The 17,828-nt window shown below is 39.0% G+C and overlaps 1 protein-coding gene across 4 annotated transcripts in view; it reads left to right on the top strand.

The window, feature by feature from the left end:
- Positions 1–17,828, top strand: part of SORCS1 (sortilin related VPS10 domain containing receptor 1) — a 306,065-nt gene that overhangs the window by 120,914 nt on the left and 167,323 nt on the right. For all 4 annotated transcript variants that reach the window (XM_064464114.1, XM_064464113.1, XM_064464112.1 and 1 more), the window contains exon 3: positions 12,446–12,545. In XM_064464114.1, the coding sequence (XP_064320184.1) occupies positions 12,446–12,545 (100 nt within the window). The remainder of the gene's footprint in view (positions 1–12,445; positions 12,546–17,828) is intronic.

Below are 17,828 nucleotides of genomic sequence, written 5' to 3'. Positions count from 1 at the left end.
GGAAAAGGTATTAATCTTCTGCTGTGTACTTTCATTTCATTTCCTTTAAAAATCCATCTTCTGCTACTGAAGTTGACCTAAGGTTAGATGTCAAAGGAACAAATTACTGTCACTTGCTCAATACCCCAAAAGTAGCTGTAAATAGCAAACTTTATAACCCTACTGATCCTTGAGATACATAGTGATAAATATGCTCTACCAAGCAGGAGAAAAAAAAAAAGCTGGGTGGCTCTGGGCCATGTATATTATTTGAAACTGACACAAATGCTGCAGCTGCATCATTCAAATAATTTTAAAAACAAAAAAAGTAACAGTCATTTTATTTGCCTGCTTTAAAGCATTAATTAGTGATTCTTTGGTACAGTAATCCAAGTAATCCACTAGTACAGCTTTTAAATCCAGCAGCAACAAATTCTTTGTTAGGCGATGTGGTAGAGAAACAGTCTATCTAAGAGCTTAGCCTGTTTACTACTAGAACTCAGAACTAATTGAAATCTTTTCAGTGGAACAATTTTCTGCTGGGAAATAGTGCATTAGTCAGATAATTCTTTTGCAATATTTTAAAAATGAAATCTTGGCAGAAAATGTCAGAAAGATTTGAAACTTAAGGTTTATTTTGTTTTGATTTGCTCCTTGTTTCATTTGAGCTTTTTTCCTGTGGGGTGACAGCTAGACTTTATTATAAAATATTCTATGGAATGGATAATGATAATGCAGGTACTAGTGGGATGAAACACTGAAATTTTTTTTTTGTTTTTTTACATAATCTCTTTTCTCCCCGTATTTTTATTCTATCTAGATTTTGGGAATCATGATAGTTTAAAACAGGGCAAAAAGGGATGGGAATGCCATCTTCCAAATAACTTTAATAGAAATTAATGGATGAGGCATGTTTTTAGCTCATTTCACAATGCTACTGGTCCTTGGGAGTTATTCCATTATGACAACTAAGGGGTTTGGATGGTGATTTTGAAAATAATGCCTTGGGCTCTCTGGACCTTTAAAGCTTTCTAGCTGTTGATTTGCACTGGTGGGATAGAACAAAGATCTTGTATTGCGTCACAAATACTTGGATGGTGTTAGCTAGAAAGCCCCTTTTGCAGGGTATGTACTAAAAACCAGAGAAGACCTGCAACATTTTTATGACACAATAAAACTCCTTCTTATTCATAATTGAAGATGGGCTAAAGCAGTTTTCTGGATGTGTAACATGACTATGGATGCTAACATAGCTTTGAGTTAGTATATCAAACCTTGTAACCAAGCTCAGCCTGCTGTGAGGGTTTTTGGTTTTTTTGCCTGGCAACACCCACCTTCTCAACAAAGCTGCAGTGACCTCAGTGTTATGATGGGGTGGGGAGTTTAAGACACGTATAGTTGTCTCATCTCACTGATTAATGGAAAAGCTTCCTGTTGCTCTGCCCTCAAGCTACAAAATCCATTAACCACCCCTTGGGGTGCCTGAAATTTATTCTGGCCATTACCATCAATTAGAAAGTTAATAGCGTGATGATTACTGGGCTACAGTCCTAGCTATTTATGTGATTTACATCAGACTGGGGTGGAAATCGGAAGATGCAACACTCAATCACTTTACAAGGAAGAATTTGGCTTAAGGGTGTGGTGATGTCCGCATGCCCCATGTAAACATGCAGCAATAAGAATCATTAGTCATTCTGCATTCTTCTAATTCAAAGGGTATCTTTTAATTTAAATGTAAGGAGGAATGAATTTAATATCCATCACAGCTAAGTTCAGATTTTTTTCTTGATGACCATAAGCCTTGAGGCAGGCTAGACCTATGGGAATGGCTTCTTTGTGAGTTGCAGTGTTACCAGGTGGAGAATGCTCTGATGAAGAAAGGGTGGAAATTTGCATCCTAGTGTGCTTGTCTGTTTTGACAAACAAGTCAGGTGGACAAGGAGATCTTCCAGACTGGTGCTCTCCCACCTCTAGTCCACTGATCCCCCAAAATTGCCCTAAGGTAGCAAGGAACCAAGCCTGTTGCTGGTAAACTTTCATTCCTTTCTTCAGGGTCTGCTTCTTCACTGAAAATAATGCTGTCATAGCAAATGGAAAAAATACTTAAAAACTGTACTATGGACTTAGGGAAGGAGAAAATGCTTGGAGTGTACATAAAGTAAGATGCACAAGCATAAATAATGTATCAGTTTTTGGCATATATTAACTAGCTCCCAAAATTAGTGGTTCTACTGGAGTTACTGATCCTTCCTGCATGCATCCAGGCACTGTGGCACAAAATGGCTCATGGAAAGAACAGGAGACATTGCACTAGTGCCATCCTCTTGAGTATTTCACTGAGAAGGTCAAGTGGAGGTCTTGCTTTGATGGCTGTCCCTTTGTTTCTCACCACAGGCTTTCACCTGGAATTGGATTAGAATAGTTAAAGTGGTTATGATTCCTGGCCTCCCTACACTCTTCTTGACTTTTGCTGCTTCTGTCAGTGAGGGACTGGAGATAAGTCTTTCAGGCCACAGGAAGATAAGAAGCCAGAAGGGAGATTTGAGGGGGAGAGCTGTGGAGAGTCATCCTCTCTGCTGCTCAAGCAATGGGGGTCAAAGCCCCAGTTCCTTCTACTGCCACCTTACCGTGTCCTCGGGCAACAGCCAGTCTTGCTAGGGGTCTGTTAGTCAGGCAAAATAGGTTGTAAGTCCACGGTTATTTTGCCAGTTAATCAGTCCTCTGCCCTAGACATCCCATCTCTTTTCCCAGAGCTAATCCTATAAGTGGTCATTTAGCCCAGCAGTGTTTGAGAGGAGTTCCAGAACATAGCTATGGCTTCCAAAATGGGGTTGTCCACAGCAAAACCCTGGATTTACAGTCCATTCCTGCAAAACAGTGCCTAGAAAACACTTTCAGGTTAGTGCCCCATCAAATCTCAGAGCATTATTTTTCACACAGAAAGTTGCGAATTGTACACTCGAAAGAAAAACCTTCATGTCTTGCATTCTGACAGGAAAGGTCCTTCTGATTTCCTGGAAGCAGCTGCTTCCAAGCCAGGGTGAGCTGTTCACTGATGCTGTCCAGTTCCATGTTTATGGTGGTGCATCTCCATAGTAAATACTTTGTATTTACATGAAAGTGTGATCAGGATATGACCTCTGATCCGCAGGCAGTGGAGTGGGGAATCTGAATGTCGATTTTATCAACTGCCAGAATCTTCTGTTCTTAGCCTGCTGGCAGAAGAAACCATTGTACTGTGCAATAGAAGGGGGATTTCTGGTGAAACAAAACAGGACAGATATTTAAAATTAGAGTAGTAGTTAAAGGAGGGGGGAAGTGTGTCATTCGCATCTAAGCCAAATTTGATCTTTTTTTTCCTGCTAAAATATTCGATCTTTCTCTTTTCTTTGTGTATCCAACCTTTATGCAGCAATTTCCCTGAAGCCTGAAGGTATAAAAAGCCTATCTCCACATACAGTGGAATGTTACTTCTGCTGAAAAAAGCAGTAGCATCAGAAACTGGTATTAAAAAAAAGCCCTTTGATGCCAGCTTGCAAGCACAAGATGCTTCTGGATTGTTAAACATGAAAGTTTGGTCTGAGTTATGCTGTCTCGTGGCTAGTCCAGTAAGATGGCAGGATCTGAAGATATACAATGCATGGGATACATGTGTCACCAGAGCTGAAGCAGTTAGGTATATCCACATTGGTGTTTTGGCTTTACCTCACTCATGTCATGGTTTCAGCTGGGATAGAGTTAATTTTCTTCACTGTAGCTGATATAATGCTGTGTTTCGGACTTAGTATGAGAATAATATTGATAACACACCGATGTTTTAATTGTTGCTAAAGGTACTGCTTGTTACTAGTCAAGGACTTTTCCAGCCCCTCATGCTCTGCCAGGTGCACAAGAAGCCGGGACGAGACGGGGCACAGCCAGGATAGATAGCTGATCCAGACTGACCAAGGGATATTCTATATCATATGACATTATGCCCAGTATATTAACTGGGGGGCGTTGGCTGGGGGAGGCAGTGATAGCGGCTCAGGTACCAGTGGCGTTGGTTGGCGGGTGGTGAGCAGTTGCATCACTTGTTTTTTGTTTTTTTTTTTCCTCTTCCTGAGGTTTCACCTTTCTCTCTCTCTTATTATTTTCCTTTTTATTATATTAGTATTGTTGTTGTTGTTACTGTTTTAATTATTAAACTGTCCTTATTTCAACCCACGAGTTTTTCTTACTTTGGCCCTTCCGATTCTCTCCCCCATCCCACGGGGGCGGGGGGACTGAACAAGCGGCTGCGTGGTGTTTAGTTGCTGACTGGGGCTAAACCATGACACCTCATTTTACTTTTGATTCTTTACTTTACTTTTGATCTACGCCACAGACTCTCTCTTCCCTGGGTTTTAATTTCCAGTGAATTTGCTAGGTGTCTCCAAGAAGCAGCTGGGTGAGGAACATGGACTAGTTTGTTCTAAGGGTTGTTCACCATAGACAATACAGGTGTGATTGATCTCTGCAAAGAACACTGTGCTTTAGCAGAATAGGTGTGAACTAGTGTTTAGTAGTTCAGAGGGACAAGGTTTGCATCGTAGCAAGGACAGTGTAGGTCAATCCAGGTGTGTCATTCTGATTTCAGGCCAAGAGTGCCTGTGCTGATTCAGCACAATTCTTCCAAGCTTTCAGGTGTGATTAAAAAAGCACTTACAGGGCCTTGCACTCTGCTTGGGCAATTGGAGACAATTCTAAGTTTCTGTCAACTTTCAGTCTTGCCAGCCTGGTTGGCATTCACGTGCTCTTCTGTCTTGTTCAACAGGGACCACTTGCATGTTCATTATAACTGACTGTTTCCCTTCACCTCTCCCCTGACATAGACAAGTAAGCAACAACCTCATCCTGATTAGATGGCTTTCTTTTATCCTATACCACCTGTCATCTGTCCTGTTGGAGGGTTCCCACCATCATTATCCCATGACTACTGCAGCTAATTACAAAATTTTAGTTAACCTTGACACAGGGATTCAAAGCCTCAGACATATTGAACTACTACTTGTTTTCCTAAAACTTTCCAAATTGCAAAGGTTTTTCCTTTTTCTTGGCCTTTTGAAAGGTGTGGAAGATATGTTGTGTGGCTTGCTGAGCTATAATGGTTGGGTGGTGTGGAAACCCATGCGTGTGCTCAGTGCAGCCCCAGATGATAATGAAGTGTGGATGGCTATGAAATGGCAACCTATACCTACAGCGTGCATCAGCAAAGGGAGGTTTAGCCATGTGGCTACAGATTCTGGCAGGCCGTTTACTAAATATATGCAAAGGGCTGGATGGTCCTTACTTTGGATACGATAGAGACAGAGGAACAGGTATTCTCTTCTTAAGATACTACCCTGAAATAGAAGTGAAGGCAAGTTAGCCAAATTTATTTTTCTTCAACCGTTATTTTAAGGGGAAATAAATTACTCATCTGGGTCACCTAAATAATATCTCCTGGCCCTCCCACCCCACTATTTCCTTTCTTTCTGATTTGGGTAAGATTTTGAATAACTATCCAATGCAGTATGTAAACTCTGGATTGGATGATAAATTATGAGCTGCTTCTCCTGCTTGTCACATCTTTAAATTATTTATAGCAGTAATCAGCTGAACTATATTAAGCCAAAAATTGTAAGAAATTTGAGTGTGTATATTTCTGTTCATTTAGATTACTCCAAATAAAAGTTGATTAAAAAGGAGAAGAAAATTGAATTAATTTAACTGATTATGCAGAGAAATGTCAATTTCAAAATTTCCTACTGTTTCTTTGTGATTTTTTACCCCCTCTAGTCCTCCAAATCTTTTTCATGGTTTCTGTAGGTGGGAAACTTTTTGAGATAAGAAAATTCTTTCCATAAGGGAAAAAACACATATTTCAATAAACTCATATAAAAATTCACAACTTCATTTCTAGTAAAATCTACAGTCACAACTCAATCTGGAAGCAAGACATTTTCAAAATGGGGGCTTAAATCTGTTTAAAATGCACACTTAAACTGTATTTAATTTTATATTTCTTCCTTTTGACGTAGATATTAAGGCTTTTTCTAATCCTTATTTACATACCTGAAACCCCAGAAAACTCATGGCGTCAGGATGGAGTGGGAAGTAGGTGGAGCCTGAGGGGGCTTGCATTTGTCTCTGTCACAAAATTCTTTCATATGTAGGATTAGTTATGTAGTCTTTTCCTTCATTTCCTCCACCTAGAAAGTGGGAACAGTAATTCTTGCCAGCCTGCTGAGGGTCTTATGAGGAAAAAAAAGTCATCAGAAGTGTGTTCACTTACGGAATGAGACATGTGGGTCCCTTGAGTTTTGAAATATCTTCTTTTTCTTTACTCTGGAGATGTCTTTAAAAGTTAATTTCAACCTGCCAGGGTAAATTGAAGTGTTTTAATGCTGTAACATGTGCAATGCCATTACAGACATTTAAAGAAATGCTAACCAACTCTTTGGCTTGTCACTGCTGTCAGACTATGTGACACTGCCCTCTTGAACCAAACTCTTATGAAGGCAAAAAAAGCCTGTCTGAACTAGCTTCACTTTAGCTTAATGCTTGCATAAAGCAAACATACTATAGCTAAAAATCGCCCAAGATTAATCAATAAAATGAGGAAGAAGAGGCCAAGGAAGGCATAAAGACCCAGTATGTATGGTCCCAAGCTGCAGAAAGGCTTTTAGCAGAGGTGGTGTGGCAGGATTAGAAAATAAAATCCTGTGTCCTGCATTAAAAAGTCTATGGGAAAAATTCCCCAGACATTCCAGTGTGATGGTGGGGGGACAGATACCCATTCAGAGTGTGACCTCAGGAGAGGAACCTGTACAAATGAGGGCAAGGTCTGCTTCTGCTGCATGGCAACTGTGACCAAGGACACAGGATTCACTGTGTTTACATCCTGCAATTGTTCTTCAACGTGGAGATGTAAAACTTCCCTCAAAATGTGTTAGTGTCTATGAGCTAGGCAAACAGTTCCCATTAGAAATGGGCAAGGCCTTGGGGAATTATTTATACAAGAATTTAGAAAGACAAACAGTGGTGAGAAGCGTCCAGGTGAAGTAAGGCAATTTGTAAAGAAAAAGTAATTTCCTATGAAAACAAAGAATGGGATGAATGAAACAGCTCCTCCCTGAGTGAGAAGCTGAGATCAGACATTATTACTTTCTGGAAAAAATGCCAGTGTTACACATGAAGGAGTTAAATCAAAACAGGCATCAGACCAAAAGTGACATCTATCAATGGCTTGTGAAAGGCTTAATAGGAAGAATATGTGAACTTAAATGGCTAGCTGTTGAAGAAGAGTTTGACATTACTAGCTTTTGTGAAACGTGGTTGCATGGCAAAAATCAATGGGAAACTTTAGTACTTGGCTATAAAACCATAAAGGAAAGAATTTCAATTTAAGTGATGAGGGAATAGCACCTCAGCCTAGAAAGATCCCCAGAAATAAAGACCGCAGAAGTCAACAACTCTATGGCAGGGTTTACAAACAGGCTTCAAACATTGCACACGAAAATACAATTATGCTCCAGAATTACCAGCTCTAGTGTTTTTTACATTCAGATGTGAAAGATAATTTTTAATGTCTTAATTATTCCTTTATTCAAAAACTTATTCGGTGAAAGCCTTTTGTAAGTGCAGTCTGTGACTCCACAGTTCTGCCTTCTGCAATCTGAAAGTCCTCTATCCAAAAATCTGCTCATGTAGAGATTAATATGATAGCAACTGGCAACTGTCATGCTCAACTGGCCAGTCCCTTTGGAGGCAAACCAGGTGGCAAACGTAGTTATGCAGGGGGTTGGAAGAGATGATCTAATAGCCATTGCTGTTTCTTACTTAAAATACCTGACTTCTGCCAGGGGTAAATTCCTGTGCAGAAGGAGAAACAGGGTGGAGCCCATCTCTTCACCCTGCTCCTGGTCATGACAGTCTGCCCTGCTCTGCTGCTCTCTAACCACATTACAGATGCTTCTGGTCCTGCCTCCCAGGGCTGGCTGCCATCCGGACGGCAGTTAGAGCGGCAAATTACACTGTGGAGGAAGGAGGGTGAGGACATGATACGCAGACAGTCTTCTCATGGTGGAGGTGGGGGAAGCAGTCATTTTAATATGTGAACACCAGGTGTAACTTGTGGAAAAAGAAAAAAAATAGTAAATCGTGCCAATTAAAGTGATTGCTTCTTAATGATGTGTGTTATAACAAGAAACTTCATCTGTTAACATGTGTCTTTTATGGGAAGAAAGCTGCACTCCAATGGGCAGGAGACATGATGTTACACAGCTTAAAGCCTGCATGGAATGTTTTTCTTTTTTCTCATGGAGTGTTCCAGAAAGATCTCATTGCAAAAGAAACCTTGACCAAAAAATCAGCTGGTCGATTCTTCAAGTCTTCAGTAGCTTATGTGAAATAAGTACAGACAACCTTAAATTTGTAACAAAGGAAAGTAAACAGCAACTTGCTAGGGAATTTATTTAATCTATATATTCAAAATGACAGTCCTCTGAATTTCAGTCTGCGCTTCTTGAGAAAGAAGAAAATTTCCATAAGGTTCATGTTATGGTTTGATTTAGAATGCCTATTATAATTGTGAAATATCAGTAGGAATGGATTGAGATATATTCATGACAGTAGGTGGACTAATGGAATTCAGTGACTTTATTTAAAATGTGCAGGAGTTTATTATAATACTGTAATAGAAATGTCATTTACCCTGACGAGAGGAGAGGGAAAAGCCCTGTCAATGAATAATAATGAAGTTATTTAAATGTCAACTTTCTTGCAAATAGTTTGCAAAATATAAATTATTCTACACATTTCTTGTTTTGTTTTAATTTATTACTCAGGGAAGTCAGAGCTTCAGTCCCACAGTTTTGGTATCTTTTTTATACTGTCAAATGAACTAGTAATAATTAAAATGTTTATCTTCTCGGGTGTTTGCAGATATTCTGCTTTACTGAAAAAAATAGGGAGTCTGATTCTAAACAGCTATTGGTAAAATTTGGGATGGATTTAATGGAAGCAATTACAGCTAAAATGGTGGGACAGGTGTGAAGTTCAGAATTAAGTCTAAATACCCTGTTTCTGAATATTATTCTTTTACTAAGTATCCTCTGCATTTCAGTAACGTCAGTAATGCCCTAACACATGTCTGTTTTTCTTTTCCATATTTAGTTAGGCTTCCACATATATCAAATATCTCTGCAAACCTTCTTATTTCAAACTCATCTGGAGTTTATTTGGACTTAGCCTATAACTGTACCAAGCCAAATCAAGCCAAAATGAAAGAATTTACACAGGTATTTAAATTAATTTGATGAAACAAGTATGAACACCACCATCCCCCCTCACCACATCCCCTCCCCACCTTTCCCCAAATAATTTGAGAAACCATTGCAACATGCATATCTACACAATAGCTAATAAAATTGGGCTTACTGTAACTCGTTTACATACAGTTATTTCAGTAGCTGTGGCTTTCCAGCACATGGTTCAGAAGGTATAGAATTTTGGTTTTGTGGTTTCAGCTCTACAGATCCTGGGTTTATCCAGGCATTTGCTTGCTTTGCTCATGTTATATAAGTACGCTAAAACTGAGTTCTCTCAGCAGAGATTCAGAGAAGCAGCCTACCACACAAAGTGTGGGAGATGTTGGTTGATACACATCCGTTCCCCTTCAGATAACTGGGTTTGAATTTGTTGATCCTACAGTGTCGTTACTGCCTACACCCTGCTGAGGTGCACCTGTCTTTTGCAACACTTCCAGGTTAGGCTGACTTCCTGGATCACCAAACGGCTGATACATTTTCATGGGTTAGGACTCTCATGCTGCTTTTATACACCCATTTAATAAGGCAAACGAAGAGCTCATTATCCTGGCTGTTAATCAATGCCTGTTTGTATACATATATGTAATAGGAACAAGGCGAACACATGTGGGTGATACCCCTGGTTTGATCTCAACAGAGGTTTCTTGTGTACACAGTGTTTCATTCATTTGTTTCGTTCTTTTGTTCCACTGATCTGGGTGTGTTTGTCTATCACCATTTCTTTGTGTTAAAGCACTTCTAGGTGCTTATCTGCTGTTGTGTAACATTTACCTCTGTTAAAATTATGGATAACGGTAAAATGGTGTAAGAGAAAGGACACCTTGGAACTGGGTGGGTAGAAGGACTGGCTATTGCTAGTTTAAAACATGATAATGAGAGTAAGATCTAATAGTAGCTCCTTTGATTGCTTGCGTATTTGTTCATCTGCAAAAAATGATGTTTTCCTAAGCTTTCCAATCTTTCAGTTGCTTTTATAGCTGTTGACAGAAGCACACGCTTCCATCTGGGTATAACATTACCTGTAAATAAAACTATGAATGCAAAATAATTGCCTAGAGATTTGAAGTAAGAAATGGCTGGCAATTCTGACTAAGATTACCATTTGCAATAGGCCTTCAACGTCTGTTTGCCTGTGCTGTGGCAGGGGTACTAGCTGCTGTTCTCTAACAATTTCAAAGCAAGTTTTATGTGTTAGATTTTCTTCATTCCTATCTGAAGGGTTCCATTTTGAAATCACTGTCACTGGTATAAAGAGGAGCTGCATTACTTCATTAATATATTTCTTCCTAACTCAGCAGGTCAGATTTAGTCCTTAGAGTCTTTACATGTCTTTATCAGCCCAAGCTTCACAAAGGATAGGTTTTGGTTTTTAGGTAACCTGCAACAGAAATATTAATTTCTGAGAACACCAGGTGGTGAGGTGGACGAGGTAATCAAAGTGAACCAGCAGTCCTTGGCAGGGCTGTGTTCAGCATCCTGCTGTGGATCCTTTCACCTGAATGCTGGAACATCTCTGAAGTACCAGTAACAGAAATAACTGTGAAAGTATCATCCTTCTCAGTCCATTGAGGAAATAGCTCGGTTAGTTTATATGTGCTCCTGAGACAGGTGACCTTATAAAGGGAAAGATCAATCAGTAGATGCGAATTCGACGTTAAAGTTCTAACCAGCAAAGGTCATATATGCGCATAGGGGTGCATATGTTTACTGGGGGGAAAGGAGGGAAAGGAAAAAGCAACGGTCATAAATCGTGGGTCAATTGTTATATGACCAGTACAGATACATGCAAATGCTTCGATAAAGTTCCTGAACTGAAAGACTGAACTTTAATGCAAATCCACATTTTAGTGCAATTCATCCCAATGGGTAAAACCCCAAGCTGCTCCCTTCTTGTTTATTCATGTACTGATTGCAAAATCTGAAATTCAAGAATGCATATATGAATGCAGGTGTGGAACTTGAGCCAGAAATTTAACACCCTGCACACTGGGGGAGGCAGGGGGCGGGACGGGGAGCTGAAGATATTGTCTTACATACCTTTGTGAATTTAGCCATCGTTTCCCAGATAGGAGAGAACCTGGAAATGACTGTGCCCAGGGTTTACTTTAGAATGACTGGTTTTGGAGAGATTAGCAGAAGGGAAAATTCATGTTACTACTTGCAGGTGAAGTTCTACATGGACCCATTTGTACATTTTAAAGTTAAGATACAGATTTATTATCTGCAAGAATACATTCTACTTTTAAATGCCTCTGTTACCTGGATACATGTCACTTTTCTGCAGTTTGTGGATACCAAATGTACTGGTTTGGCCTGATTATCTAAATCCCCTGGATATTTGGACATAATTCAGGCATGCATGAGCTGCATAATGAACAAAGCCTCTGCTGCTAATTGATCTTGGTTCCAGTCACATGTTAAAAGTAGATGTTACAGGAACTCTGCACAGTCTTGTTTGTTCACTTGTTTTGTTCTTCCCCAAGATATGTAGTCAGTGTTTCTGTGGGTAACCTTCATGTCAGAAATATATTGTTTTCTCTACTGAATGATGGCTCTTAAAGCAAGAATAAAGCATATGTGTCCATACTTTCTGCTAGTCCATGTGGAAAAACACACATAAATTGTAGGTGTAATGCTCGTGTAGCTATGTTTTCAAAAGGACATAAAAGTTTTTTGCAGAAAACCAAACTCCAATTTCACTGAACAATCCGCTGGAGCAGCTACTTCGGAATACACTGAGAAAAAACTCCTATCTTAATAAAATTAACCTAAACTTGGAGTATACAATGAAATAATAACTTTAGCCTCTTGCTGTCTGCTGTTTGGCGTTTCTGACAATCATTATCATCTATATGCAGAATTTACCATTTCTTATTGTACATGTTTATTTTAAAATGCTTTGGGAAGATGCTGGTTTAATTTTTCCTAATCTAATTTAAATGCAAATTATAAGCACCCACATGACGCTGTGTGTATATAATTAAGTATCATTATATACTAGATGAATCATTCAAAAAGCTCTAGAGAGCCATTCCGCTATGTAAAGCATGACTTATATTGAAAAGCCGCCAAGTGACTTGTGGTTTTGTGATTAAGTGTTTGTACTTATGAAATCTCTCTTTGAATTGTAGGTCAACAGATTATGGGACAACGTATGAGAAACTGAATGATAAAGTTGGTCTGAAGACTATTTTGAGCTACTTGTATGTTTGCCCAACAAACAAACGTAAGGTATGTGATAATGTGATTGGCTCATTCTTGATTTATGATGCAGTTTCTGTCTCCCAGTTTCCTCAATAACTGTTGCTATTTAACTGGCCAGAAACTCTCTCTTTCTGTCTCCCTCCCCTTGAGAAAATATGTAGCTTTACCAAAACATAAGCCAGCTTGTACCGCCTATGCTACCTACCAGTGTACTTCCCAGAATCACAGAATGGGATTCAGGGAATATATGTTAGCAAAAGATGGCCATTACATTAATAAGCACAATAGGTATCATGCATTTAATTGTTTGCTTACCTTCTGGATGGTGATGATTTTGTTGTCTGAAAGTGAGGGAGACTCATTAAAATGGCAGAAATGCATCTACAGTGGCCAGATTTTATGTAACATTATTTGTCTCTTAAGTGCTCCCAATAGTGAACTGAACAAGATTTGACAAATTCCTGCAGAGAAAATGTCTTCCAAAGCCCAGAAGGTTTTAATCATGCAAGCATCCTACTGACTAACAATTTACTAAGAATTTATAATGCTGACATATTCATAAAAGGACTCTGATGCTGCCTTTGAGATAAGTTTTTGACAAAATTTTTGTAATTTGGAGGTATGAATCAGGAAGTGACGAAGCACGGTTCATAATGATTATGACTTGTATTCTCACATATGCTAACATGGATATGCTAGTAAACAATATTGTGTTTAAAGAGTCTCCTTCACGTGCTGTTTAAAAAAGGGATTAAATCTCATATTTGGTGATAAGCAGTCATTACTACTGGTGTTTTGGTGTGGAAACTAAAAAGTAGTTTAAATCATCCTGAAATTACTAACAATTTCATTTCAGATTTCCTCATATGTTGGTTCAGAAAAAAATGAATGAAAATAAAATCAAAATGTGATTAGATAAACGGCAGTGGTGACACCATTGTCCTCTTGACTTACTAGCTGTAAGGCTACAGTGCACATGCAGTGGGTGGAAGGCCCAACTCCAGCTCTTTACCAGAGGGAATATGAACCTGGCTAGAGCATTTTTCTTTCCTTGCTTTCTGTCGTAGTGGGTAGTTCAATTTACTATAGGCAAAACTGAATTGCATGAGCAGAAAATGTTAGTGAAGTCTCTTAACCTTTAAAGGAGGCTGTATATATTTGGGCAGCTGAGGTCACTATGATATTGTTTTCCTTATACTGAAACTTTTATGCACTCTTTAAGACAGAATGTGAAAGGAAAAGGGAGCTGTCCTAACCAGAGAGGGTAATGCTTAGCTTTGTTCTCTTGTAGTTCATGTTTAACTCTTTGTTCAAAAGAAATAGGAACTTCTAGGCATGAGCCATTTGACCTATTAAGAGACTGACCCTAAGATGATACAAATCATGTCCTAATGTCACCTACTTTTCTCCAATTGACTATAAGTGGAAGTCCGTACCACCAGCTGAGGTGTAGACACATGACAGGGTGTGCTTGATCCTACCCTCCACTCCCCAACTTAAGCCTGTGAATGTTTTGTTCATAACCAATGAACTTCTGACTGATGTTCACAGATTTTCTTCCTTCCCCTGGTAAAACGGTGTTTGCAAACATTGGAACATGAAACTAGAGTGGACCCTTGGGATCATGTATTCCACTTCCTTGCTACAGCCAGCTGCCTCATGTGATCCTAACAAGACAGCCATCAAGTGCTCTCCTAATGGTGTTCTGATCAATGGGTTGTAGGTGTGGAATTTCAGTCCTTACCTATTCTGATGAATTTAGGTTTTGCTGGAAGACCCTCAGGAAAAAAGAATTTGGCTACCACTTATGTTTATAATGCCACCTGATTGATTCCTCATACCTACCTACATTGCTATGATTATACAAGACTGGACAAAGGTCTCGGGGTGGAGAGATAAATGATCATAATCAAAACAAAGAAGAAAAAGTTTGGGTTCAAGTCTCTTGATGAAAGTTAGATTAAATCAGGTTTAAATGGTCACAAATTATTGGAGAGATGTCATCTCATTGCAGCTGACCCCAATGAAGATAGGAAGTTTTTCACTAGAAGCTAAAGAATGAAATTATCAGTTCACTCAAATGTCCTCAGATGGTTTGAGGTTTCAAAATTTTGTCTCCTGGCACAGAAACTGTGGTGTGGAGGGTATGTATATAATCATGCCTGATGTTTGTTGGAGGGTAATAATACTGTTCTCTAGAACTAAGAAAGGTTTTAGCTGGGCAAAATCTGCATCATCCCTTAGCTATTGTGGTGCAGAGAAACCTAAGAAGAAGTCAAGGGTTTTACAAGCATGTTAAGCCAACTTAACTGCGGCTGGCTCTGAAAATCCTTCCCCACCTCTGGCTGCACCTTCACACTGCCTTCCTCGCACTGCCACCCTTATTTGTGTAGCCATCTGGTGAGCTGGATCAAGGACTAATCTGCCTGAAAACTAATCCCTTTCCAGCTCAAAAAACAAATAGATGAAAGGAAAAAGCTTTCAGGTGGAAGGGTAGAACTGCCTGTTCTGGCAGTAAGCTGAACTAAAGTTGGCCTGTAATCAAGATGGGATAGTGCCAGAGGAAAGCTGCAACACCTGGGATGAAAGGACCTATGTAATGGTCTAAGATTGAATTTTCCAAAACTTACTTTAGCAGGAGCAGAATTAGGTTTGCAGGGAGAACTTTTGGAGGCACTGCTTAAGCTGTCTATTTCTGTCGAGCATGAGGCCATTCCTCCAATAAAGATTTAACTTTAGGCACCTAGCTAGTTCCCCATGATTAAGAGTGCATGGGGAAGAGAGTGTAGAGCCAAATTATATTTCCACACAAAAATATTTTTGCAGTGAAAGCAAAAATACTAAAACTGAGGGTCTTTATCATACCTGCAGTGGAAAGGAAAACAGAAGGAAACTCTTTTACGAATTTTGCCACTAAGAGCATTTTCAGCAAAGGCCTATGGATCCTGAGACCTGATCCACTACCCCACGCCCCCAGCCCCCCCAACCCCCCCAAAAAAGAATAAATCTGATAACACTGTGAGAAACTCTGGTTACTTTGAATGTTGCATCTTGTTTCACCAATGTGGGCCAAGTGGGGAACTGTAGACATCTTTTAAATGTAGGATTCAGCTACTCTAAAATCCACGAATTTTATAACACACTGTTCATGTGAAGGGTTTATACACTGCTGCAGTTAATACTGGGCAAGTGCTAACAGAATGTTTTTTCTAAATATCTGTTATATGTGGTAAGAGGTTTTTCTGACTGCATCTGCAGCCTTCGATGTTCTTTGTTCCACAAGGCATTCCTTAGCAGAGAGAAAAGGCTTCTTCAGTAACGGAAAAGAAATGGTGCATTTTTTATCTTGAAGTTATTGGACAGGAGACCTTGCTACAACAGTGATTCATTAGTGGGGCCAGTTGGTGCTTAACTTACTGAAACTGCCTTCTTTCAGAACAAAAAAAATCCTTTTAGCAGATGCTTAACTTTTAGGAATAGTCCCAGTGAAACAGAAGGTAAATGTTGAACTCTTCTGACTCAAGACTGATTACTGCTAGTGAAAAAAACAAGTGTATCCTGTATATAGTCTTGTCTGTTCCTTGCAAAGCAGAGCAGTTGGAACAATAATCTGTAGAATGAATGTAATTGGATTTATTAAAATAATTAATAGATTTGTCATGAATTTCTGATGGTTTTCATATTCTGGAAAAGAACAAACAGCAACGTGTGTTGAATAAATTGTTTGTTATAATTTATTTGCTCTTCTCCATCTAGAGAAAAAAATTGTATCTATAAATACACAGGATTTGCAGAGCTTCCCACAGTCTGTGAATGCCAATTCCTTTCTAAAAGCTTCTGACTTCCAATTCTTGTCTCTTTATTCAACAAAATTAAATCCTTCAACGAGACGTTGCAGGCGATGTCGTATTACAAAAGGGATTTTAAAAGAAAAAAAAAGGGAACAAAGTCAACTGTTATTTACAATTTAAACTGATGACCCATTGCGGTTGCTTGGTATTTTTCTGAATTACAGTATTTTCTTAAGGAAATTACAGAAAATGGTGAGTAACACAGCAATGTATATTCCTGGCAATAAGAGAGGTGGGAACCCTGTTTTTCAGTATTCTTTCCTTTCACAGAATTACTGTATTACCTGGTCATATGGCTGATGTCACAGATCAGGGGGAAAAAATTGTAACACATTGATCTTGCCAAAGACACAGAGCTTGTTTGAGTACTTGTCAACAAGTCTTCAGGAGAAAGAATCCCCAATGTGCAATAAATCCCTAGGCTTAGGTATGTCAACATTGATTTATTTTTTTGGTTCATAGAGCCTTTTGTGAGGGGAAATAAAATTATTTAAATGCTTCTACATGAAGAAATAGCATTTGGGAATAATGCACTGGTGGGTTAAAAATTAAACTAAAATAGAAATCCAAGCTGATATCTTGAAAATCCATTTTTGCAAAAGTTGGTCATTCACTTTCCAAGAAACTCACATCCACTAAGTTCTATGGTCTTTCTTCATAAAAGTCTTTCAGGTAGGTTGCTTTTAAACGTTGCATGGAAAATCATAGACCTATGCAAATAAAAAGTGAATGAGTGGTGGTGGGGACACTACAATTGCTTTAACTAGAGGTTTTCTTTGACTCAAAATGCTGCTGGCTACTTTAGACACTGTATCCTTGTCCGAAGCACGCTGCGTTCTTTGCAAAGAGCCAGTTTGTGCAGCCCATTTGCCCGTTGTACTTTCAAACCTCTTCTATCTGTATATCTCCGGTTAATTAATAAAATGCTGGGTGATAGTATCTGCCAGCAACTTTTATACTATTAATAGGAGTAGTGCGTCCGATATTTCCTGTGGATTTGAATTTTTGTGTTAGTTTTTGTTTTGTTTTGTTTTATCTTCCCCTATTTTCTGCAGGCCTGCCTTGAATTTTCCCTTTATTCCTCCAACTGTTCAGATTTTAATTGCTGTGTGGTACAGTGTCCTCTTTTCTTTCTCTCTAAAGATGAATGGATTACAGATGCCTTCCTCTTCTTTTATATTTAGTGGTGGTGATTAGCACCTTTATCACAGCGTGTTAAGTACTGTCCTGTTGTGTGTGTAGCTCCAAGATAATGGATGTTTATTGTAAATATAATTGCATGGGTTTCAATGCTGGCTAGATCCCTAACTACTTCAAATTAATTTCTATTAATGAGTTTTAAATGAACGGAAATGAAAGGAATGGTGTCCCAACCTGTTCTTTCTAGCATTGGATGGTCGTGGTGGAGAGAATAGTTGGTAAATGTTTCTATCAGTCAAGACAGGAGAAGATTTACCCT

This window comes from Phalacrocorax carbo, chromosome 12 (genome assembly GCF_963921805.1).
Source record: "Phalacrocorax carbo chromosome 12, bPhaCar2.1, whole genome shotgun sequence".
Lineage (NCBI taxonomy): Eukaryota > Metazoa > Chordata > Aves > Suliformes > Phalacrocoracidae > Phalacrocorax > Phalacrocorax carbo.
This window is presented reverse-complemented; position numbering and strand designations above follow the sequence as displayed.